The sequence below is a fragment of the Etheostoma cragini genome, chromosome 7, assembly GCF_013103735.1.
Source record: "Etheostoma cragini isolate CJK2018 chromosome 7, CSU_Ecrag_1.0, whole genome shotgun sequence".
In the NCBI taxonomy this organism is placed as follows: Eukaryota; Metazoa; Chordata; class Actinopteri; order Perciformes; family Percidae; genus Etheostoma; species Etheostoma cragini.
In genome coordinates this window covers 21,396,269-21,421,159 of record NC_048413.1, presented here as the reverse complement: position 1 = coordinate 21,421,159, position 24,891 = coordinate 21,396,269, and the positions used below count along the sequence as shown (strand labels likewise).

The following is a 24,891-nucleotide window of genomic DNA, read 5'->3' as shown; positions in this document are numbered from 1 at the left end:
AATCTTCTTAGACATAAAGAAAGAAACTAAAGAATTCTGGAAACACCTCATTTCAGTAGGTCCTATTTGTACTGAGTGTGAGATACTCAAAACATACCTCCTTTGTATAAAGTTCATATAATTCTGGGTCATGGAAAGCAAATGTTGTCCGAAGAGCTGTGCCAAAGAAAAAGGTGGTTATAATGTTGTATGTTTAGTGTTAGTGGCCATTTATTTGTATTGTTTTTTTCAGAATCGTCATTGTATTTAATGGTTGAGACTTTGTCATGTCCATTTCAAATCAAAGTAGAATTGGGAACGAGAAAGCAGTGTGCAGGTCTGTTTTGATATATTTGGTCCAGATTGGTGTTAGTAGACTAGAAAAGGCCCATTAAAGTGACCCACTCAAAATATACTATTATAATCAGGGACTTTCCCTGGAGTGGAAGTTCAACATTCCTAACGTTCCAGATTCAAATACGCTAAACTTCAAAATCCACGATTTCAGCAATTTCATAACAACTGGAGGGTCAGTGGGGACATAAGGGGCTCCTAGTGGCAGATGCTAGTAAGAGCAACAATCTAGTGCAGTACTGGGTGCAGTCTGCAGGTCTTCTGGATCGGAGTGACAGACTGAAGTGATTGCCCAAAATCTGGTGGAATATATTTTGATCTTCATTCACAATCAGATATCGCAAGGTAAGATTTGTCCACAAGATGAAAGCAAAGAAGGATTTCATTCAGCAATGTTAATAAAACACTTCAATGCTGCCGCTAATGCATCAATGTCAATGCACACTGTGATGATCCGAATGCTCTTTGCTCTTGCACCGGTTTCACCATGTAAAAACAACATTCTGGGGCAACATTCCAAATATGTTTTTATTATTATTATTATTTTAATTATTATTATTATTTCTTTTGGTTTTTGAAACTGAAGTAATCTAATTCAGAATTGTAAAATGCTCATAACATTCTCCATAGGCTAGGATAGGAATTTGATTGAATTCTGTCGACTTTGACATCAATTTAATGGCAGGGTTAGTAGTACTAAGAAGCTAAAGCCAAACTCAAACTTAGAAAAGATATGTGAGCTGGAGATTTGACAAGCTAAAGGTAACAGTGTTGCACCTACACTTATTTGGTGGATATCCAAAGTAGCATAGTTAAACCAAACACCTATGGGTTATGAAATGTCACACTGACCCTAATATCTTTGGAGTAAAGCTGCCAATAGCTGATCTATAGCTTACAGGAGAAAAAGAACATGCTACTATACTACTTAGATTAATCCTGCTATTATTAATAATACTACTGTTACTGTAGCAATTCTGCTTCCAGCTCCAACTACTGCTATTAATACCAATATACTAAAACAATATGTGGGTATAGAACACAGACTGTAAATATGGTATAGTACCAGCAGTGCTACAGTATGTACTGTACATCAGCTGACACACCCTTAATATAACACAGCTGCTTAGTTGATGTTACATACACCCTCTGTTGGTAGAATTAGGTTCTACAGTCAGGTGCTTTAAAGAATGGGCTGCAAAACATGACAACAAAGGGCTTATGAAAGCGATACAGTCACTGTGGAATAAAATGGATCAAATTAGATTTGTTGTAATTAAGTGCACTTTTAATAATTCAATTCAATTAATAAATAACTATTTAATATATTAATGTTGGCAACATAAATGCTTGGTGTATCACATGTCTTTGTGGAGTGTGCCAGTGTGTGTGAGCAGCTTTCACACTGGCCAGCATCCAGGTACTGTAGAGGTCAGTCAGAAGTGGTGGAGACCAAAGCCATCAGGGTGACTCTGTAAACATTCGTCTCATCGCCCTTCAAGGTAAGAGGCAAACATGTCTGCACCACCTCATGGGGCTGAAAAACATACACACACACACAGTTTTTCATGTGTAATACGTATTGGCAATCAACTATTAAGTTAGCAGAAAAATCTGAAAGTTGCTGTAAAATGTAGATTTTTCAACAAAAGACCCACAGACACATCTTTGAGTAGATACTGATTGGTGCAAACATTTCTTTAAGAACCGTCTTCGGTAAAGGTTGTTTCCCCAATTTAAAAACAGTAATACAAACTTACTTTGTATCCACAGTGTGGTGTCCATGTGACAGTGAGGGTGCGTTTGTGGCCTGTCTCCACGGTGCCTTTGGTGGGCTCCACAATGAAGCCGAGCTGCTGCAGAGATGCCACGTTGTCCCAGTAAAACTCACCACTCTGGTAAAAAACAGAGACAGAATCAATTACCTTGAAACATGGTTTGGACTTTATAAAGCTTATTGACATTTCATTTGAACACTTTTCACCTCATAATCCAAAATAATGCTTTGTCCATTTAATTAATACAAATATATTTATTTAATTTTGCTGGAAAAAACATGACAGCAGAATTTTAAGAGGCATGCTTTTTTTTTTTTTTTGATTTATAATACTGTTTTTTAGAGGCCTATAAAAGGGCACAGATGGAGGACAGCGATGCCATATTGACAGCAATACTGTAAAATTAACAAATGATTATACAGTATAATAATGATATTGCATTTTGCATTGATTCTATGATGATTCTAAGTCAATCCCTGCCTCAAATAGGTTATTAAATCTCTTATGCTGCATCACAGTACACTTGATAATAATATAATAATAATAAGAAGAAATATTTGGCGGTATCAGTTTGTGATGACATCACACAGTACCTTTTTACTGGGCTGTGTGGAGCTAATGCAGCCCACCTGCAGCTCCCTCACTGCAGGTGTGATGACCCCTGCGCTGTAGCTGGCCCGCAGGGTCACCAGCACAGGGATGGTTGGCTTCTCCATCACCTCTGACTCTGCTAGATAGACATGATCATATGAGCAGTTTCCCAAGATTTAGCCTATTTACTACAAATCATACTTTCCCTCACTTTACAGTAACGCCCAACAGACCAGAGTCAATGGAATTTGCTGATACAGTTCATTTTCATACGAAGCTAACTATCTTGCAAATAATAGTGGCATGATTTATGAATTTGATTGCAATGTTAGCAACTTTTGTCGCATGAAATGGCACTTAAAGTAGTGGAGCAGTGGAAGTCCTTTCCCACAAATATTAGAGACTCAGGAGCTTTGCAGTGTCTTAAACCATTCTAAAGTCTGGGTGCCAACGGGAGGCTTTCAGAATAGCTTTTTTCCTCGTCGTAAGTGCTGTGATTTTGACACAATTATACCAAAGCTCAGGCATTCATCCAACTGCTGATACTATATTAGTGTACAACCCCTCTTTAATGTAGTGAAATCTACAGTTAACTTGTCTAGGAAGTGTGCCTATTTTCACACATGATGGTCAAATACGATATGAATGCTGGTGAAAAGCACATGTTCTGTCAGCATCCTTTGATTAGCATAAATTACTACAACACATACCCTGCTGTTGCTGGCATAAATCATGGAATATGTTTGGGAGTTGTCAGTCATATTCATAGTGTCAGTGTCTTTATTTTATCTGCCTTGTTGGAGCCTTCAGTATCTTTGAGAACATGTTTACTTAAATCATTTTAGATGGATCCTTTCCATAAGTAAAAAGGATAGTAGTATTGATCACATCCAGACTGACTTTGTACTTCATTAAACTACATAATGTCCACCATACTGTGCTAACGAAGAGATAAAGGAGGAGACTTGGTTACCTGTAAATTGAGGTTGACCGGTTATCAGTGGAGGGAGGAGGGATTCAACTGGCACAGTCAGCCGGTCTCCTCCAAACAGATACATGTTATGTGAAGAAGCTGCCCCCCTCAGATCAACCACACACACTTTACTCTGAAAGACAGAAATGGCACAGGGTTAAGGTTGTTATATCATAAGGGCCAGAGTGAATAGAAGGCTCTCAAGGTGTGAGTCTTAGTCAGTGTGGAGTTCTGCTGACCTTATTTATGAGCTCTATGGTTAGTCTGTCAGAATAGTTGACAGCCGGGTGGTCAGGCTGAAAGGTGACAGTGATGTCCTGGCTCTGTCCTGGGGCAATGCTGCCCTCTACTGGCACCACACTGAACACACTCAGCCCACTGTAGTTCTGGGTTCCTGTACAGGAGGCAAAAGACATACTGCTACAATACAACAACTCAACTACAGTATGTCTAACAGAGAACTCTCAGCTTTAGAGTTTCTCAACCATACTTCAATCTGTGTCTTCAGTAACCTTGCACATCAATTTTGCAGAAGCCCCACTCTACCTCATTGCATAAAAACTGAAAAAATAATTAATAATTTGCCCACTAATCTATATAGTATGTTATCCCATGTTTAAAAATGGTATTGTAGTAGTAGTTCAGTATATTTATAGTGCATTCTAGTATATTCTTCAAATTGTGTATTCTATATCTATCTATCTATCTATCTATCTATCTATCTATCTATCTATCTATCTATCTATCTATCTACTTTCTTTAATCTACTCATGATAGCTGGGATGCTTGGGTTGAACAGTGTTCATCAATGCTGTTGCTCAACTGAGAACAAAAGATAAATGGTCTAAGGTAAATTGATAAGAATTATTTTAAAAAAGCGCACTATATTCCAACCAATAGTGGAAATTAATATTTGGAAGTTAATAATGATGTGAGTGATTCTCAGTGAGACTGTGTCCTGAAGGCGTTTGCATTTGTTGTTTCTCTTCTCATTTATTCAGGTTTGTCCTAACCACCTGTATGTTATGAGGTTTAGTGTTGGAGATTGAACCATTTTGTTTTAAAGCTCTAGCAGTCAACGTTGTCAGGTTCCCTGGTGAAACACTGCAATGTTAATTACATCTTACCCACAGTAGGCTGGACCTGAGAGTCTCTGTAACTGCCCAGCAGGAAGGCCACCCTGTCAGCTCCATCCTGAGGCTGTGAGGGACAAAGGCTGGCCAGCGGCACCCTGAAACCCACTGCCACCGCTGAGCTGTTCTTCAGCTGCAGGAAAAAAACTGCATGATGTCAGTTCAGAGTCCGCAACCCCTCAAAAGCATAAAGGAAATCCCTGCATATGAACAGCGATCCAGTTCTGGTTTTCACTGTTTCAAGAATGGACCTGAATCATCAGATGTGGACAAATATCTTCAAAACCAACAATATATACTGCTGTTATCATACTTCTTCTTTACCTTTTGCCCTCAGCACACTGTTGACTGACCTTTAGGACGTGTGAGGTGCTCTCCTTCTCCAACACATAGCCAAAGTCAAGGAGACCTCCAGGGTGGGAGGAGGTGACAGCAGGGAACACACCCTCTCCACACACAGTCATCTCCAGGGTCATCTTCTGGCTACGCACCTCCAGAGACTCACAGTACTAGAGAACAGTACATCAAGTATTACTCAATATTTATAATGTTATCTAATTATCTTTTATGCGATTTGAGAGGCACAATGGCTTATTCTGGTGAGGAAAACTCACTGGATTGATATATCATTTTGGATTCAGCTTCCATCTGAGACTTATGGATCATTCATTAGCGGGAAATATTAGACACACTGGTAACATGATGCTCATATGTTTCTTAAGCCAGCGCTCCATGGTCAGTTCTGCACTGCTAACCCACCTTTTTCTCTAGAGATGGACTGAAGGCCAGAACCAGAGTTTGTTTTCCTCCGGGTCTCAAGCACCTGAGAGCATTCAGAAGGGAAAAAGGACCACATATATCCAGCATCGATGACCTCAGCTGGGAAACGGTCAAAGAAAACCATCGCTGAACAGTTGATTATAATTATTATTTGTAGTAATAGTATCTGCCATGATAAAAGTCATAGTGGCAATTTAGGGCCTGGACATTTCTGGACATGAAATTAACGAGTACAAAGAGATGCCATATGTATAAAATAGGACAAATCTATTGAATATTATGACTTTTTCCCTGGATTTACCCTATAGTGTACATTCATAAAAAGGTATAATAATAATAATAATGGTAAAGTATGTATCTAACATGGTACGTTTTAAAGTGCTCATGTTAGCTTTTTATCCTTTCCTTTATTGTGTTATATATCTTTTTGTGCATATAATAGGTTTAAAAAGTGAAAAAGCCCAAAGTCCACCCCAAAGGGACTTACCATGTCCAACAGAAAACACTGTTTACAAACTGCTCCAAACAGCTCTGTTGTAGTCCAGCCTTTACTTCCGTGACAAACGTGCGTCATTTTGTAACACGTTCTAATGCTAGCTGCTAGCATGGCACGCCGTCATACTCTGCTTCTGATTAGCTAGCAGTGCTTACCTAGTTAATGTGCATGTGTGACTCCCAACTAAAATGGAATAGAAGTGAGATGCCTCACTCTGTAGCTAAAACAGAGAGCTCAACACACAGGGTCAGAAGAGGAGCTGCAGCAATGTGCAGTGCAACAAAAATCTAGTGCTGTCTGAAAATTAAACCATGTAAACCTTTTCTGATATAACCTCTAAATAAAATTATGAACGTGAAAGTGAGCATAATATGAGCAACTTAAAAAATTTACTTTTACTTTGACATTAAAGGAGGATTTTATTCATCCAAGTTTTGAGATCTTTGTCTTCTTTTTCTGAGCATTTAGTGTCTTTACTGGGTAGAGACCATAGAAACTGTGGCAATAGTGAGAGGGGGACTGATATAAAACAAAGGCCCCGAGCCAAGCCAGACATGTACCTGGGATGTTGCCCGCGGCCACCTGGGCAGCCCGTCTCTAGAATTTCTGCCATCTCAGTACGATGAATATGAACGAAATTTACACCATGGTGCTCACAGCATTGACAATTTTCATTTCAACCTCTCAAAAGCAACATGCATCTCCAACGGAAGTGTCCTTTTTACCATACAACCCTCACTACGTGACTACACACCAGTTTTCTTTAGAAATGCTTTGAACAGAAGTGCATGTACGAAATGTGGCTGAGTGGTTAAAGGTGTTGGGCAAAGGGAATGAAAAAAAGGCAATGAATGCAACTTCCCCAACTCTAAGAGAGAAGCATGTCATTCCCCCCGTAACCTTTCTTGTCTCTACTGTCTGCTCTCAGATAAAAGGTACATAGATGCCCCCTAATGCTAAAGAAATACTGCTGTTGAATCTTTAATTCTCTTCCAATTCTTTCGTTGCTGTGAGACTCCCACAAACTAAATTACATTAATCTCCATTATATTGGGTGGTAGCAGAAATCCCCTGAGACTGATATCTTAAAACCTAAGAAAATAAAACCCAAACTGTCTGTGGAACTAAATACTTCTAGAGGTAAGTGAGAAAAACATGTTTGTAATTTGTGTAAACTGACTCTTTAATACAAACTTATTTAATAAAGAGCACACCTCATACTATCTGCAAAAATGAAACTTTTACGTCATTCACGTCTTTCTTCAGGAAGACTTTTAAATAAACGTCGATCCCCACCATCTCTCCCTACAACTATTCAGCTGTGAAGAAGCGTTCACTTTTCAGTAAAGCAATTAGAACTGGCTAAGAAATTCATAATCCAATCACAGCATGACATCCTGCATTAAATGTCTTCCTTCCTTACTATCAGCCGCCTTTTCAGGCAATGTGCAACCTTCCTCCTCCCCTTCCACCGCCGGGCATCGGCAACCATGGCAACCTGAATTCCTTTCCGGCCGTCAGGTTCTATGTCTGGTCTCCGGGTTCCCTCTTCACCGTCACCAGTGACTATGCTCCATCAGGGAGCATATTTTTAACAACAGAATCTAATCCCCAAAGATTCTGTACATTTCTTATTCTGCCTATGTACAATAAATCTTTTCATATCTGCAACGAAGCCTCTCCTGACCGAAAGACATTTAAAGACTTTAACATGGGGCGGCCTCTACCTCATCCAGTAAGAGCGTTCGACCCATGTTGGCGGAGTCCTGCAGAGGCCGGGGTTAGAAACCGACCTGTGGGCCTTTGGTGCGTTTCATTCCCCATCTCTCTCCCCCTTTCATGTCTGTCTTCTTTCCCTTTAATAAAAAAAGACCTATATATGCTAATTCTGTTCCTTAGTGTATTTAACACAGCTTGTCAAAAGCTACTGAAAGTAGAGTCGAGCTGCAGCTCAATATATCTAATCTGAAAATCTAATACATTAAGATTAAGACTATTGAATGCGCACATTATCAATTTTTTATAAAGTATGTTGAACATTTGCACAGATATCTTGAGATATTTCTACAGAAAATGGATCCCATCAAGTGGAATTTTGTAACTATCGACAATCTATGTGGATTAGCAGTTTAACATAGCAATATAGTTACGTGTAAAACACTGTGTTTTATATTTGGTTGACAGGATACATCCAAAGATTCCCTTGAAATGTTCTGAACTGTAAACCTCTTGATCACTTTTTCTCCTGAAGATAGACAACACAAATAAAACACAATAAACAGATACAAAAAGGTATGTGTGCTGAATGCACAAATGAACATTTACAGTACATTAAGAAGTCTTAAGCAACATAAACTTTCCAAATTACTCACCCACTGCCACCTGATGGAAGTCTATGACATTATGTCCATGGTTGGAAATGACCACTAGAGGGGGCTGTACAGCAAGACACTGCAGCTTCAAGTACAGATTATTGAAGGGACTGTGGAGATATTAGACATGACATGGAGAAAAAAGGAGTATATGTAGCTCCCACACACGGCACTTTGAGTCGGGAGAATGATGGAACATTGCATAAATCTGTGGCACTGCTCGTGTTATTGAGTTTGTTCTATTGCCCTTACAACAAAAGTAGTTAGGAACAACCTTTGGTGAGCTCAAATTCCAAACTAGACAAGAATGTTGACCATTCTAAAGTTGGATAGCTTCAGGATATGTTTTTCTTCTTTTGAACTGCTTAGATTGAAACTAAAGGTGTTTCTATCCTCCCCCAGAGGCTATTTCCTACAATATTGAGAGCCACTGAATGAAACCAAAGGTTATAAATAGGAGAAGGAGATGAGACATTCTTTTCAACAGAGCCCAGGCTACCCAACCAAGCTGTGATATAGACACACGCACTTTCCACGGCTGTTAAAAAGTAAACCATAGCTTCACATCTAATAGCAGACAAGAAAGAAGACATTTCTTAACTAATTTGCCAGAACTTTCAAGTGGTAATTTCCATCTTCCACTGTTCCATCTTCCCCACTGTTAACTTAAAGATGAGTTAAGGTCATAGGTTATATCAGCTATATTAGAATCCTCCCTTCGATTATGCAGATGTGTCAGCTGCAGATACCAAAAAGGTCATAGAGAGGTTACAGCATTATTGTAAAATACCGTTCTCATCAAGTGGTCATCCATGAAGTTCTCATGTTTATTTCAGTCATGGTGGCTATCACTGCTAACTACGCAGTTCCTTCTCTATTTACTGGGTAATCACTCACTACTGCGTTCCATACATAGAGTGTTGGTATGTTTTTTTCTAGAGGCAGCCCGAAGGTTTTCACCCCAGCAGAAATCTTGGCTTTTCAAAGAAGCAAGAAAATACGCTATATGGTAAACAACAACATAATGTCACACACAATCCCACACATTATACATACTATAAGAAGAAAGCGCATGCTGCTAAATGCTATGCAGCTCCAGAATTCACATTTGAGATGGAGACGGCAGAGCAGGCAACCCAGACCCTCAGGCCACGGGGAGAACCAGGTTTACTAAAACATCACAACAACGGAAATGCTAAGGGCCTTAGACAAATTGACACTCTCCAAACCCGGGGCAATTCGTAGTGTTTTTACTGGGTCTGTAAGTTGCCCTATGGTGGGTTGATCTGGACTTGGTTGAGATATGTTACTTATATCAAACAAAGACCTTATTTTTTTGCATGAATCCATATCTTTGGTTAAAAGGAGGAACACCTCGTCTGGTAAAGGACTTAGGACCACAAAGTCTGTACATAGTAACAGGACTGAAAATGGAAAACACTTGTATGAAAATATTGTAAAGGATGGATACATCTGACAGGACATGGATCTGTGTAGAAGCTGACACAGTGTTACCTCCATGGCGGCTGGGCCTGTCGGTCTTCCTCTGGAGGGTCTCCGTCCGACACAAAGCAGGGAACGGTGTACTCGCTGTAGCGTTGGGTGAAGGAGTACAGCAGAGAGGCTCTGGCCTCCTCATACTGCTCTGACCTTAATAGAAAAGACTCACAATGAAACCCTTTTATCAACGTTTCTCAGCTCTGTTGAGATACTATTAAATATATATGTATATATATATATATATACACTCCCACACACCCTGTCTGTATGTCGGCAGGATTTGATGGTTCAGTTAGTTGGTCTGCGTTTCGGACGTCTGACACTGTGCTAGTCTTTGGAACCACAGATGCCTTCTTTCCTTTACTGGTTTCCAATGGGACCTCCTTTTTGGTCTTAATGAATCTCACACACACACACACACACACACACACACCACACACACACACACACACACACATACACACACACGATTGATGGTTTCAAACTAAGTTGGACAAATGTAGTGTCTACATTCTGTACAAACACCAGCATTTTCATGAAAGATAATAAAACCAGCAAGCAGTAAGTGAAGATGTTCTCATTCTACTGTTCCCTTGTGGCAGCACAGACTGACTCTGACACTAACAGGAGGTGCGGGAGTAGATGTGTGTATAGTCTTACCTCCTGTTCAGCGTGTCTGTTCCTCTCCAACTCCTTCTCACAGAGAAACTTGGCTCGGTGGAGGAGACGCAGCGCCTCCTCCTTGATGTCCTGGTCCAGCAGTCTGGGTCTGAACGTCACTTGGACAAGACATCTCTATGTGAGAGATGAGATGGAAACAGGTCAGGAGTTTAAACAAATCCAGCAGTAACACTAGTTATTATAACATATGGTATGATATACATTTTCAGGAAACTTCAAAATGGCCGTCAGTTTTCTTCCTCAGAACTTCCACTTCATATTACAAAGTGGGGGTTTAGATTAATTTTGGGCAGTCTCTTGTTCTGAGGTTCTAAAGCATGAACCAATTCGAAGTGGACCCGGGATAATAATCCCTCTGTTTTCCAATTTTATCCCACTGGGCCTCTGGTAGGCAGTTGTAAAAAAAGAAATGAAAAAGAATGCAATGGATTAATTGTTTCTAAAAACAGCCTTGACAAAAGTCTTCCACTGTCAACTGATGAAAAATACAACTTCTTATTCAACCGACACAACTCACACCATTAAACTACAATGAACAAGACAGCTTTACTTTGAAATGATGCTCCATCCACAGTTTTGTTCTATTATGTTCTGTACTCGATGATACTGCAGCACAGACAAAACAAAAATAAAAAGCACTTGTTCACCAACAGTAGCTAGGATGGCTGTTTGTCTCACTGTAGTTCGGTGTAACTGGACTGAGTGGAACTGAGGCTGACAGAGATACGTTAGTTCTGTGATCATCATCTTAGTTTCCAAATTGTCATTAAAAGTAAAAATGTATTCACCAGTCCTAGGTTGGGTTTCTTTACGTAGTAACATTAAAGGTTATGTTCACAAACTCAAAACTATTTAGACAAAGTTTAAAGTAAGCACTAGGAGATGGATTTGTATCATATGCAGCCTAAAATGTTAATTATGGTTTTGTGATAAAGGTTACATTAAGATGCTGGCCATGCGTAAAACGAGAAACACAGCCTCAGGGGATACGGCTCCACTGGATTACTCAAACAGCAGTTTGGGAGGAAGGGTTTGAATTAATATTAGGAGCAACATTTTCTACAGCTAACCCAATTGTGCTAAAAACATGCATGGATTGAGCAGGTTCTCACAGTCCGTACTAAAGGGGCATTCCAGCGAACTATAGATTGCAATCACAAGACACATTAGAAAGACTAGTGATCTGACCTTTATGTGTAAACTTGGTAGAGTGCCCCTTTAATATAAATGTAAAAATAAGCGGTGTGCTACTCCACCTCCCCAGGCAGCAGGCGGCCCGTGGAAGGAGTGATGCTGATGTCTGAATCCTTGGGTAGGGTGAAGGAGAACAGCCTGGGTGCTTGTTGTTTGGACTGGTTGTGGTTGTTTTGATGGTTGATTAAGTAAAGTATGGCAGTGGAGTGGTCTCCTACTGCCGTGGCCCCAAACTGGACCAGAGAATGAGAGAGCGCCAATGGAGGGTGGACACCCACTGCTCGGCAAGACAGAAGGAAATCTCTGACAAAAGAAAAACAAATTGTTTGGTTATACAGTATATGAAGAAATATTTGATGCAGTAAACTGAATCATATCCATCACACCGGACATAATGAGACTGGACAAACTTGATTTATAGTCAACCTGTTAATTCCTGATCTGCAGGTGAGCTGGAAATTGTATTCTTTGGCCTTGTTGGCACTGAAAACCAGATCAATCTCCAGGGTCTCTTGTGGGAGCAGAGTTCCAAAGCCATCATTAGGCTGGACCTCAATAAACTGCAGTGTGAGGGAACACAAACAACACAAATGGCTTGAATTTCAAATTGACAGTTCAAATCCTTAAGATGTTTTGATGTTTAAGATATCAAAACATTAAACCTTAAGATATTGTTTTTGCAATAGCCATTCATTGTGTTCACGTTTGTACATACACATACGCGTTGGGGCAAGGAAAAAGGGCTCTGGCTCTGTGATTTTGTCTTTTAAAGTCCTGCTAACATGGCAAGTGGTAATGTGTCACGTTTGTGTGTATTTTTGTGTGTATCTATTGCTTATCTACTGCATCTTTATACTCTGACATCCAGCATGAAGAACTGCCAGAGCTGGAAGAAAATGAGAGATAAATACAGGCTGCTATTTGCATAGCATAACACTAACATGAGTGCTATTGACAGCGCTATTAACAAACCCAAAAATGGGCAGGCTACAAAAGGATTGTTGTTTTTAATTGTTAGTGGTGGAGTTCCCATTCTGGCACGGGACTACATACCCAAGCATAGAGGATTCACAGCAAACATCCAGTGTAATTTCATCTCATTGATAACAGCCTTGGTTTCACTCTCTTTACGTGTGTCAGAGCTGCATTAAGTTACTGCTAATGCTGTTTTACATTTTCAAAAACATCCAAGTTGTATTGTATACGTTGAATTTCTGCTAAAGTAGCTATTCTGAATGACTGTTTACAGTAGTGCTAAATCGCATTTGTTGTTGCAACAGTAACCACAAGGGTTTCCAAATAAATGAGGACCAACATTTTTTTTTTAAGATTATTTTTTGGGGCATTTTAGGCCTTTAATTATGTGGGACAGCTGAAGTCATGAAAGAAGAGAGAGACGGGGAATGACATGCAGCAAAGGGCGGAGTCGGACCTGCGGCCGCTGCGTCTAGGAGTTTATCTCGATAAATGGGCGCCTGCTCTACCAGGTGAGCTACCCAGACAACGGAGGACTAAAATTTTAGAGATTTCAAATCCTGTGTTGAACGAAAAGGGCAAATCTAAACAAAAAAAGCAAAACCTGTGAAAGAGTGATGCTAAATTTTCCCCAGTTCCCCATTTATTTTAATGACTGTTTTATTAATAAAAAATGTGTCTCCAACACACCTGACGGCATCTAGTCATATTAATAATAAAAACACAGTTTTCTCTGACTAATAGTATCTGGGATAATATCCACTTTTAAAGATTCCAACTGTATTTCGCATTAACAGTAACATTTAACACAAGATAGGGTATTTACAGCACTACAGACAGACTAAATCACAGAAGTTCTTGATACTCATACAGTACCTCTGGAACACCCAAGAAGCCAAAGTCCTGAGGAAGCAGGGACAGGTTGGTAAGGCGAACGCTGCTTTTGACCGACTGGTAAATGGAACAGATTCCAAAGTCCACCTCAGTTGGTTCAAACTGCAGGTTTGAGGAGGTCACAACAGCATGGACTGTGAAATGAACCGGCTTTACCTGAACACACAGACATCAAGCATCTTTACACTTACAACACTGCATTAGATCTAGCAGTAATTTTAGCTTGCTACCAGCAAAATAGGTTAAAAACCTTCAGTGGCGCTGCTTCTGTTAGGGACAAAGTAGGACACACGAGCCTTGTATTGCACGATAAGAACACTGTTTTCAGGATCACAGGGAGGTTCACTGGGGAAAGGACTACAGTGTATAATTGCAATACAAACCTGGCCCGCTACTTGCACCGTCAATGGAACCTCCAGGACTCCTGTATCTTTGTCAAAAAGATTGTTGGCATCTTTGGATAAGGAGCTTCTACAACAGAGTAAAAAGGCAGGTACACTGTGAGAACACACTATTATGCAAAGTGGCTCTTTGTAATAATAAAATGTTAATCCTGTTAATGAACAGAGAGGAGCAAGCAATTAGGTAAGGAACACACAACTGCAACAGTGATTTTAAAGGACCCTCATTTTATTTCAGTGCATCAATCAAAAGCCACAAGGCACTGTCAAACTTTCAAAGAAAGATAAAGTGAAAACTGAATTCTTTACTTTAACCCACGACTGTAATATCGGCTCGCCAGGGATGGCAGGAGAGAGATGTAGAGCGCGCCTCCACACTACTGTAGGTTGTAGTCATGGTGATGAGAGACGTAAGTATGATTCAAAAGAGGACCAGTAGTCATGCACAGGCTTATGTAAAACTCTAGTGCTGCAATAGAACACATATCATGTATACACACTGTATATGCATAGTTCATTATCATGTAAATAATGGTCAAATGTCAAATGCAGTGCGTGGCTCAGATCCACCCCCGCATCGTTTCTCTCCTTCTCCCAACACCCTTGTCTCTTTTTTTCCAGCTATTCCTTGCTTTTCCTTCCTCTGTTTCCACTGTCTTCTCTGTCTTTCCCTCTTTATGCTCTTAATGCCGCTTGAAGGTTTGAGAGCTAATGCTGTAAATGTCAGGGGTTTTAAGGCTCTCCAGATGTCAGTGTGTTTTTTTCAAAGCACTACAACCAAGCCTAGCCTTCAACAAATCTGTCAGCTTCAGGTTTAAAGATGGGCTTGTGTTTAATATTGCCCGTGTCTCATTGCAGCTCACAGCTGCTGTGAACATGCCGTTCTACTAGAACACACTCTTCATGACTCAAAGCTAGGAAGGTTGCTTCCTCTCATGTCAACATTTACAAAGGAGACTAATGAAGGAAAAGTATTTTTTTCCCCCTCCATAGCTTGACCAATGAGCCCAGAGAGTATATTTAAGGAAGCACTCTTGTTCGGCCCCTAAATAGAATCACTGCTGGAGAGCCACTCTTGAATAAGCTTGGCAGGGCAGAGTGGAAAAGCGCGGTAGGATTCCACCAGGCCCATATGCTCAGGAGAATTTTGTAGATTGATGGGGTTTCAGATTTGTGAGTGTCCTGCACAGATTTACTTGGGTGATTTCTTCTCTGTAGCCATCATATAGCTACAGCCTCACCCAAAAAGTAATTATTCTCCACTCTTTGATGATGATACTTCTGTAGATTACATAGTACAATTGAAATAGTTGTTCTAACATTGTGGAACTGTTAAGAGAGCTGCAGTGCACTTACCTAGAACTAAGGAGATTACTGGACAAAACGTCTTCTACTTTATAATGAGTCTATTCCTACAATAAATACAAAAGTAAGTCAAAGAGAAGATTCACTTATCATCCATGAGAGCAAGGCACAAAAAACTTTGAAATTCTTATACTACTGCTGCTATATATGCTGATTTTCAGGTTCATACTTTATTGTGTTCCTACTACAACATGTTTACACGACTTAACGTTCAAGAACACATTCTTTTTCTCATACTGTCCATCTGAATATACCTGAATTCACCCTCTGTGTGAAACGCTCCGTTTTAGCGCCCATCCCGAAAAGACTCAGACTGCTCTAATTGGTCCGCATTTTAGCGTGTTCTGCATCTGCGATCTCAGTGTCTCTGCTGCCAGGGAATGACTGTAACGGCTCTGTAGCGGAACTTTCTACCTATGTGACATCACAACCGTACAGAAGTCCTGACGGCTCGTTTAAAGGCACTTCTCTGTGCATTTCTCTGTGGAATGAGCGTTCTTATACTTTCACAGTATTTATAAAGGACCTTCAACCTGTTTTATAATAAAACACATGGAAAAATCTAATTTTTAATAATATGGGACCTAAGAGTGTTTGATGTTAGGCAAAGGGCAGCTTTAGTGCTTCATTTTACCTGATGGGAGCAAACTACAATACATTGGAAATAAATATATTCCTCTTTGATATAGACTAAAGCTTGGATTTCATTTCACCATTAAAAAAAAGTGATGATGAAAAGGATTACATATTAAGAGGTTTAGAGATTTGTTTATTATGTCAAAATGGATGAGCAAAAATACAGTAAAGGACTGTGAAAGAAATATAAAAAAACAGGTATTTTGAAAGGATATTTTTAGTTTTCTTACAACTCATTGGATCATTAAAGTTTCTGTTACTGGTGTGGGCGTTGAACTATCAGTGAAAGTACTGGTTGAGCTGTTTGGTGTAATCTGTAGCAAGTTATCCTTGTAATCTCCCTTTTATCAGCCGGAACTGCCGGGGTGAGACACATTGCCTTCCTCTTCAGGGATTAAACCTAAAACCATTCATTCAAGCCATCGTATTGTAAGGATTTAAAAAGATATATATATTCAGAAAACATAGCATCCATGAACAGTTACAAACAACAATCTTGTCATCAGGTTTACATTTTCTACTGGTCTTGTCTTTTAGATTGAAATTCTCTGCATTTCGACTGTTTCATTTAACCCCCGACGCTGAATTAATAAATCTGTTTGATGGCCGTTCCTCCCCGGTTGGAGAAACAATTGACCAATCAAAGCTTTGTTAGTGGGTTTAAGAATGGGGGCGGAACCTTTCTACACAGATAGCTACCTAGCTACAAGAATGAATAAAAGAAAATGAAAAACTGCCACAAAAATGGCCAAGGTTGTTGTAGACTGACTTACAGAAATGATAACTCTTAAATCGCCATATTTCGTCAATTATTGTGAAAAACATAAAGCATCACAATTAAGTGCCACAGCAGCTTTTAAGTCGACTGAGAATGAAAAAATAACAAAATAACTCCTTCTCCCAAACAGAAATTGGCTGGAATAAACATGATGTCAGGCTAAATAACTGCAATGGCAATTCACTTTGATTATTAGGCTGTTGGGTTAGTGTCCATCTAAATGCAAATAATTCCTCTTAGCTGAACAGGATCACAAACGTGAACCATTGGCCTTAATGTTGTAGAGAGGGGATTATGTCGTGTTTGCAACACTGCTCTGGATATGTGAGAGAAACATGTGGGTTGCATGGTGACAAATAAAAGTGGAGGAAGACAGGCAGAGAGGGATGAAGCAAAGGAAAGACAGTGAAAGACGTGGGCAGGTTGAGCACAATCCCTCAGAGCAGGAAGCAAGAATGTGCTCACCCTCTCCCAAAAGCCTGAGGAGGGAAAGCAAGAAGCAAACACCTGTGTAAAGCATGAAAGCTGTGAGTCATTTCAGAATCCAAATTTAACAGTATATGATTGTATGTGTGTGAGTGGATGAGACAGTGAGTGAAGGCAATGCTGCTAATTAGGAGTTGGAAATCCAATCACAGGATCTGGCGAGGAAGACTCGTCAGTGCCATTTTAAATGACACACTGCCACTGCACAAAACAAAAGCAAAGCCTACCAAAAGTCGGACAGATTAGAGGGTGAATTCCAACCATGACAGAGATGAGACATGCAGGAAACACAGCTTGCTGACATGCTGGAAACATTTTCCATTCCCAGATTTGATTTGATGATTTGTGTGTGATCTGTGTTTTCTGGATAATTACAGTCTTATTTTTGTAGCTTTGGCCACAATTTGGATTGGTTCTGTTAGCACTGAACTCATCTAGCCCCAACATGTGCCTCTAAGTATTATCATTACATTTGAGTAACCGAGCAAAGCATTTTTTTTAAAGATACACTTTGACCATCCAACCATCTAGATTAGAGCTGACAGACTGTCAGGGAACTGACTCCCTATCGAAGACTTGTGTGCCAAAACGCATTGGAGTTAGCTTGTCGGAGGTTTAATATGACTAAGCCATAACAATAAAGGCTTTTTGATTTTTCCAGTGAGAGTGCCTTGGTTATTTTCTGAGTTTTGTAAGATTAGAGCTATTATCGGGCTCCAAAAATCAGGCCCGACCCTGCATGAACCTGCATTGTTTCTGTCCAAGCCCTACCCAAGCACATTGATAGCAATTTTATTGATGGTATTCTGCTCAAGTTAAAAAGTTATATCATCCGGAAAAATGCCGCAAAAAGGTCAAGGAGTTATAAAGGCTATACAGGCTGTGGTTGTAAGTTGCCTCACTTACATAACTACTGTTGAATTGGCATATTATTCCGATCATCATTAAAAAGCGCTAAGGTACTTAAGCAATAGCTCACGACATGTTGGAATTATATCACAGCTAAGGGCCTTGATCGGCTTGACGCAAAGCAGAGGTCCTAAAGTACGGCAAAATGAAAGTTATAGTCACATTCTAATTTAAATAGATATGTATTAATAAATAAATAATACTGTTCACAGTGTCATGGGCCCTCTTGGGCTGGCTGCCTGCACATACCGAGATTGGTTGCTATAGAACGTACCGAACGCTAGCGTACACTGGCTGTACACGGTGCTATTTCTTTTGCTTAGCGCTAAATAGTTAGTTCAGAACCAACAAAGTAACACAATTACACAAACAAACTAATCCACTAAGGCAATATTTGCCATAACAAAATTGTGTAACAAAAATCCGCCAATACAAAAACAAAGGTCAGACTAAATAAGTTAAATGGATTCAATTCAGTTCAGCAGGCTACTGTCTAACATATTTTTTTTTTTGCAATTTCAATCTGTTCCCGGATCCCAGCAATAAACTTGGTAAGTTCAACGTTATCCTACTTGATATGACTAATCTACAAAATAGGATTTACGTTGTAATAAATTGGAATTATCCTTTGAAAACAATGAGCGCAGAGGGAGCAGGGTCTGGTGTCACAGGTTATGTAAGCAGAATCAGGGCCAGCATTTAATCAGGGGTGGATGGTGGATGCATAGAAAGATGAGAGGAGTAAGAGAGTAACAGAGGGGTAGAATAGATTAGAGTTGAAGGGGAAGTGAAGGAGCACAGATATTGGTTACAGAGTATTGTAGAGATTGGGAAAGGAAAGACAGAAAAGTATAGTTAAGCACAAAGGTGAGAGGCCAAGAAACAGAGAAGTATGTGTGATAGAGTGGGAGAAGACAGCACAGGAGCGAAGGAGAGAGACACAAGTGTGATACAGGGAGAGTAGGGAGGGGGTGTTAGCTGTAGCTGTGTTAGTGCTTGTGCAGAGCCAGTAACGCTGTACTCTAATCCCCGCATTAAAACCTCTGCTGATTCACTAAAACAGATTCCTGACATTTCCCCACTTTCCCCTCCAGTCCCCCTGGTGAATGACCACTGCATGCCTTCGATTTGTGTCATGTGTGAAGAAAATGTCCTCCTGTTATCGGCATTTTTCCATCAATATCCTCTCAGCTACCAATACACAAAGTGGCAGAACTGTGAAGGGAAGAAACCAGGGTGGGCAGAAGAATACTAACGCCCACTTTTGGGTTTTTACATTCTGCACGCCTCTCATATCTGCCCTGGGGGTCCCCTGTCCGCTCTTCTGGCATTCAAACCGCAGTTCAACTCCTGCCTCTCCATCTAAATATAGAGCCTGTAGGCCTATTATTGTAGACAGAATTACCACGTCCTTCAAAGTCATCGGAAAACCATTACTGCGCTCAGAGTGCAGATATGTGGAAGCAACTTTTTTACACCCCCTGGCTGTTGACTGTCTATATAGATTGTTGCCATTTGTACCTCTGTAAGACTCCACAGCTTTCAAATAAGCGTAGTAGGAAGAGATATCTCCAGCTGACACTGGAGTTTTATCAAAAAATGGATGGTTAGTTGAAGCCAAATTCTCTTATAAAGATGATTCTGGTGTCATGGTGTATTGTGTATTTATAGAGCACTGAAACCAGACTTCTCTGTGTCCAGTGTATACAATAGCAGTTTTTGTTCAAGAGGAAAACAGCATGTTTCTCCTCTGCTAAAGAAGCAGCAACTGGGAAGTCACAAAACTGCGAGCCTTGCTTAATACAAATGACAAGTCCCCTTTGGAGTGAAAAAGTTTGCACTTTCATAAAAGGTTGATAGAATCTTAACAAGCTTACAGTCTAAAATAAGATTATGGATGCTCCAGTGATTCCATTATCATTGCATCCTCTGTGTGTCCTTCCTTACCTCGGCAGGAACTTGAGTTGGGCATTAAAGCCTGATTGAGCCTGGATGAAGCCTGTCTTTGGAAGGATCTCCATGTGTTTCCTCATTTCCGGGCACACCTCAAAGGTCAGCTTCAAGGCTGTACTGGCTCTGTCGTGCACAAGATATAGTTTGTTAGCTTAAAGCTAACACACCAAGTTATAATCTGTCCTGTCACACATAATGCACAGGCAGTAAAACTCAGGAAATAATGCATAGAAATTATGTTGACACTAGTAGTTTATCAGGTGGCGTAAAAGACCACAACAACGCAACAGCCTTAATTTTATATGACAGGCAGCAACAACAAAAATGTTTACATTCCGGGTGTGATGCCAGGTGGACTTCACAAGGCAAACTTCATACCTTCGGGGACTCAGCAAGGACAGAAATAAGACTTTTGTTTGAGTGACACAGAAATTGTATGGAGGGATGTACCCCAAGTCCAAATAATTTAGGTGACCCAATTTCAAGGAGCACCAACAGATGGTTTTGCCTGTGGCTACAAGCCTCAGTTATTGCTGAAGCTCGGGATATAAATGGCTCCTCAACTTGGGAATTCACCAACACATTTAACCACAGCCCACACTCACACACCTTCAGGAAACGATGACAGTACAAACAAACAGAAAAACTCTGTTTGCTGGGGGTGATATGCGTACACACAGTCCTAACATTTGGTAATGTCTGCTTTCATCCTCAAAGATACAAAGGTGAGCGATGAGCAAGCTGCAGCCAAATAGACTGAGGGACCCCTCATTTTTCGAGTCCCCTCTCAAATTAAATGACCCATTTTGAACAGCGAGGTCAACCAGATGGTTGTTTCCCCGAGGCAAGGACTCTCAGGGACACTTGGGGGATATTAAGTCGCTATCTTTATTCCGGCACAATGATAACCTTCAAATCACTCTCGGAGGAGTATTAATAAGTACATAATCATTTTGGGGACAATTAGGCAGTTTAATCAGCAGGGGCATTCAGCTGATCATGTATTTTCTACTGACTGTGACCAGTTGTTTACTTAAGCAATGTTTAATAATGTAAAGGTCAGTTTACAGCATTTAACGTCATTTTCTTGCTTGGGGTAAAAAAAAACACTATGATAATGATGATTATGTAACCATCACACTAAACTATAATTGTTTTATTTGATTGTAGATGTACATGTTAAAACATGGATCTCTACAAGGATTTCCTTTGAGTTGTCATAAGTTGTTCTTCTAAGCTTGCATTATTGTGATGTAATGATGCACTATAGGCCATAAGTACTATATATGGACATCCTTTTGTTTACTTATGGTCCTGGGTTGTTTTTTATTGTATGGGTTAGGACAAATTTTATTTCCACAGCATACAATAATAGTCTAGACAAAAGCATGCTTCCAAAATTGTGGAAAAGGTGAAAGGAACGCCCTTTCCTGTTTCCACATAAAAACGGCCCCATGCACATTCCAGGTCTCTAAAGACATGTTTTTTCTTTTAGTTTTTTTTGTGGAGACATTGTTGCCCCAAGAAGATCAACAGCATCAGTCATTTCAGCAAGTGTCCCAAGACGACATGTGTTGGATTTCAGGTGACGAAGCCCATGGCTGTAGTAACTATGATGGAAGAAAAATCATAGATAGATGGGTCCTCCTATAACTAACCCCACCATGATTACACAACCAATATGTTTTAGTTCTTTATTTCAAATAAAGTGACTATCACTTGAATTTTAGCTTGACTTGATTCCCTTCCTGGGCTAGTTTGAGACAGTTTATTGTGACAGAGGTTTGAACCTTTGCTGCATGTCATACCCCTTTCTCTCTATTTTACTGCCTATGTAATATTCCTAAAAAGCTTTTGTCAGAGCAACACTGATAATGACACTCCTAATAATCACTGAGGCTGAGTAGTGATTTGGTCAGGTCCTGTTGCAGAGAGACGTCCGCTTGCGGAGCTGAATCACTGAGGGCCCGAGGCTACAGCAGTGCTTCTGAACTTTCTTGAAAGAGCCAGGTGACCGTGCTTGCTTACTCCACATGGACTCCAAAGCCTTATGGGATACCAAGACTTCTGCTTTATACCATATAATATGTTCAAAATAACTAGCTGGATAAGAACATTCTTCGTTAGCAACAATGGTTACCCCACATAAAAAAAGAAAAAGAAACAACTAACATCAACAACACACTAACATCCCTCTTGCCAAACAACACAGGACACTGGTGGAAGGCACAGTAGGCATATTTGAATTCCAGTAAACAGACATAGATCGAAGACAGAAGGCTTTGTGAAGGGAGAAAAACAGGTTGGCTTGTTATTTGTGGCCTGAATTTGGGCAGGAATGCTCAACTCCCCAGCAGGTGCCAGTGGAGGAGGGTTTAAAAGTCCAGGATGAGTGAAAAAAACGCTGTTCCCAAAAAGAAAAATTCTGCCAACTGTCTGCAGAATATTCTAATTATTGGCTCACAGACAAAAGTCAAACACTGCCCATTTTAAAGTCTCTTAAAAATCTTTCAATTAGAGGGAGTAGTATACAATCACTGGCACACATACAAGAGATACGTATTTAATTATGCTTTGTGCTGCTTCTCTTAAAAAACTGTCAAAAAACTAAGGAGGATTGTGGGATATCTACTCATCAACTTAAAGGAAATGTCATCACAAATTGTGCGATGAAAGCTGCAGCTCTCTTATTGTTTCCCCCAAAATGCCTGCCAAGCTATTTGTGTTCAAATTACCGTCTTGGAGGCAGAGTGACATATTGCATGGTTTGCTGGTGCAAGCATCAACATTTCTTTTTTTTTTTCTTCTTAAAAAGCTGCTGCTGTCATCGTCATCTTGTCACATGTGCCAGCGCACCAGATGGCAGTTGTCACAAATCCCCCACCCACCCACACACATGCACTCCCTCCCCCACATAATGTGACACAATGACTGACTGGGTGGTGGACCACACTCCTGTAAATGTTATTGTCCCTGGTGAATCCTTAACCTTTTGTATGCATCATAACATATAGCACATACAAAATCATGAAGGATTAATTATAGTCCTGTCCTATTGTATGGAGCAAGGAGGACTGTGGGGTATGTGAGCTTGCCGTTAGGTCCCATGCATCCTCCTTTGATTAGAAACATTTATCAGCTAATGCATCTCTATTTTATTATGTCTGCATATTTGATGACAATCTCACTACTTGTCTCTGAGTATCGTTAGGAGAGTTTTATGTTCGGCCAGCTTAAAAAGCAAGCTGGCACTGTCATTTTTAAGGGATTTTCCATGAGCCGGTTTTCTGTGAAAATGTCTGTTTTGGCAGAGATCAAGTATGTGAGGGAGTTTTAGAATTCTGTTCAGCAGATAAGCTAGCATGCTACATCAGCAGTCCATGCCACTTTCCAAACTCTATTCCAAAGATGGTTTGGAGCATGACAACAAATACAATGGAAAAATGACATGCACCACTCACTTCTGCATTCATCTCTTTGGGCTGAAGAGTTTTATGCAGCCTCTTAAATATTTCAAACTTAATATGAAGTTCATTATAATAATCTTATCAATGCATTTTGATTGGTTGTTACAGGTTGTGGCTTGAGTATAAAGGTGGTGTTTCCTGTAGTGAGTTGAATGCCTGATGGTCTATGACAGCCTATTTTGGGTAAACCTTTGAAAAGTGCTGATAGGGCTATCCTTTTTTTTTTTAAATCTTTTTTCCTACATACCTTTCTACTAGGTATGCATTAGACAATAATAACAATGATTTTACAATAAGCTGTTTAATATGCACTCTTTTTTATTTTTATTTTATTTTATTTGGACATGCTTTTAGTTTGCCCACAAGTTGTTGATTTCTTGGTCTGTGAAAATTGCGGTGTAGTTATTTCAACAATCCATGACTTAGTGTTAAAGCATTTGCCTATAAAAGTATTTAAAAAAATACTTTAGGGAGGAAAGGATTCTCCTTTTCTATCCATTAAATGCCAGGCACTAATAGGTACTCTGACATCACAAATCGGGGATTATAAAGTTTGAAAATCCTCAGTATTGTTTCTGACATGTCCATAACTGATTGGATAGACTACAAAATATTATATAATACACTAAATACATCTTGCACAGTTCACCAACTTGTGGTTTTTGACTTTCCCCATGAGATGTGTTGGTTCAAGACGTGTTGGCAGAAACAAGTTCGCAGTTATTTCTAATGAGTTTGGATTCGGGACCGCTGTTCCCCTTTGCCAATACCCTCCGTTTGTTTGGCATATGCAGTCACACATTACATAGTTTTTTCCACAAGATGCATCCACAAAAACAGCAGCTATTTTGTTCTTTAAAAGGACATCATTTTACCAACTGTCTGTATACGAAGACCAAATTTTACATGGAGACTAACTACCATAGACTGGTCTAAATCTGTGTTGCCCCCCCGCCCCCCCTTAAAAGCTACAGACACAGAAATGGCACATAGTAAGGAAATCTCATTGTGGCTGTAATTCTGCACCAAGGCTGAATTTTGGGAAAAAGACTTCAGGTACAGTATTACGGCACCACTAAGGTCTATATAAAAGCATCCAAAAAGCACCATGTCATGGGACTTTTAAGGGAATGCCTTACAAAAGCTAAATCTAGTCCTACACAAAGGAACTGTTAGTGAATACTAGGCGGTTTCCT

General features: G+C 40.0%; 1 protein-coding gene across 6 annotated transcripts in view; it reads right to left on the bottom strand.

The window, feature by feature from the left end:
• Window positions 1-1,395: 1,395 nt before the first annotated feature.
• cfap74 (cilia and flagella associated protein 74) overlaps window positions 1,396-24,891 on the bottom strand; it is a 49,699-nt gene continuing 26,203 nt past the window's right edge. For 4 of the 6 annotated variants that reach the window (XM_034876527.1, XM_034876529.1, XM_034876531.1 and 1 more), the window contains exons 22-39: window positions 20,223-20,351; window positions 14,084-14,171; window positions 13,683-13,856; window positions 12,258-12,391; window positions 11,894-12,134; window positions 10,617-10,751; window positions 10,215-10,348; window positions 9,972-10,106; window positions 8,457-8,566; window positions 8,274-8,329; window positions 5,568-5,687; window positions 5,162-5,317; window positions 4,803-4,941; window positions 3,915-4,069; window positions 3,676-3,808; window positions 2,705-2,841; window positions 2,094-2,228; window positions 1,396-1,870 (exon numbers count right to left, since the gene is read on the bottom strand). In XM_034876527.1, the coding sequence (XP_034732418.1) occupies window positions 1,766-1,870; window positions 2,094-2,228; window positions 2,705-2,841; window positions 3,676-3,808; window positions 3,915-4,069; window positions 4,803-4,941; window positions 5,162-5,317; window positions 5,568-5,687; window positions 8,274-8,329; window positions 8,457-8,566; window positions 9,972-10,106; window positions 10,215-10,348; window positions 10,617-10,751; window positions 11,894-12,134; window positions 12,258-12,391; window positions 13,683-13,856; window positions 14,084-14,171; window positions 20,223-20,351 (2,416 nt within the window). In that variant the 3' untranslated portion in view covers window positions 1,396-1,765. Of the gene's footprint in view, window positions 1,871-2,093; window positions 2,229-2,704; window positions 2,842-3,675; window positions 3,809-3,914; window positions 4,070-4,802; window positions 4,942-5,161; window positions 5,318-5,567; window positions 5,688-8,273; window positions 8,330-8,452; window positions 8,567-9,971; window positions 10,107-10,214; window positions 10,349-10,616; window positions 10,752-11,893; window positions 12,135-12,257; window positions 12,392-13,682; window positions 13,857-14,083; window positions 14,172-20,222; window positions 20,352-24,891 lie in introns of those variants that run through there. The other 2 variants (XM_034876530.1, XR_004657260.1) reach the window with 2 other exon arrangements.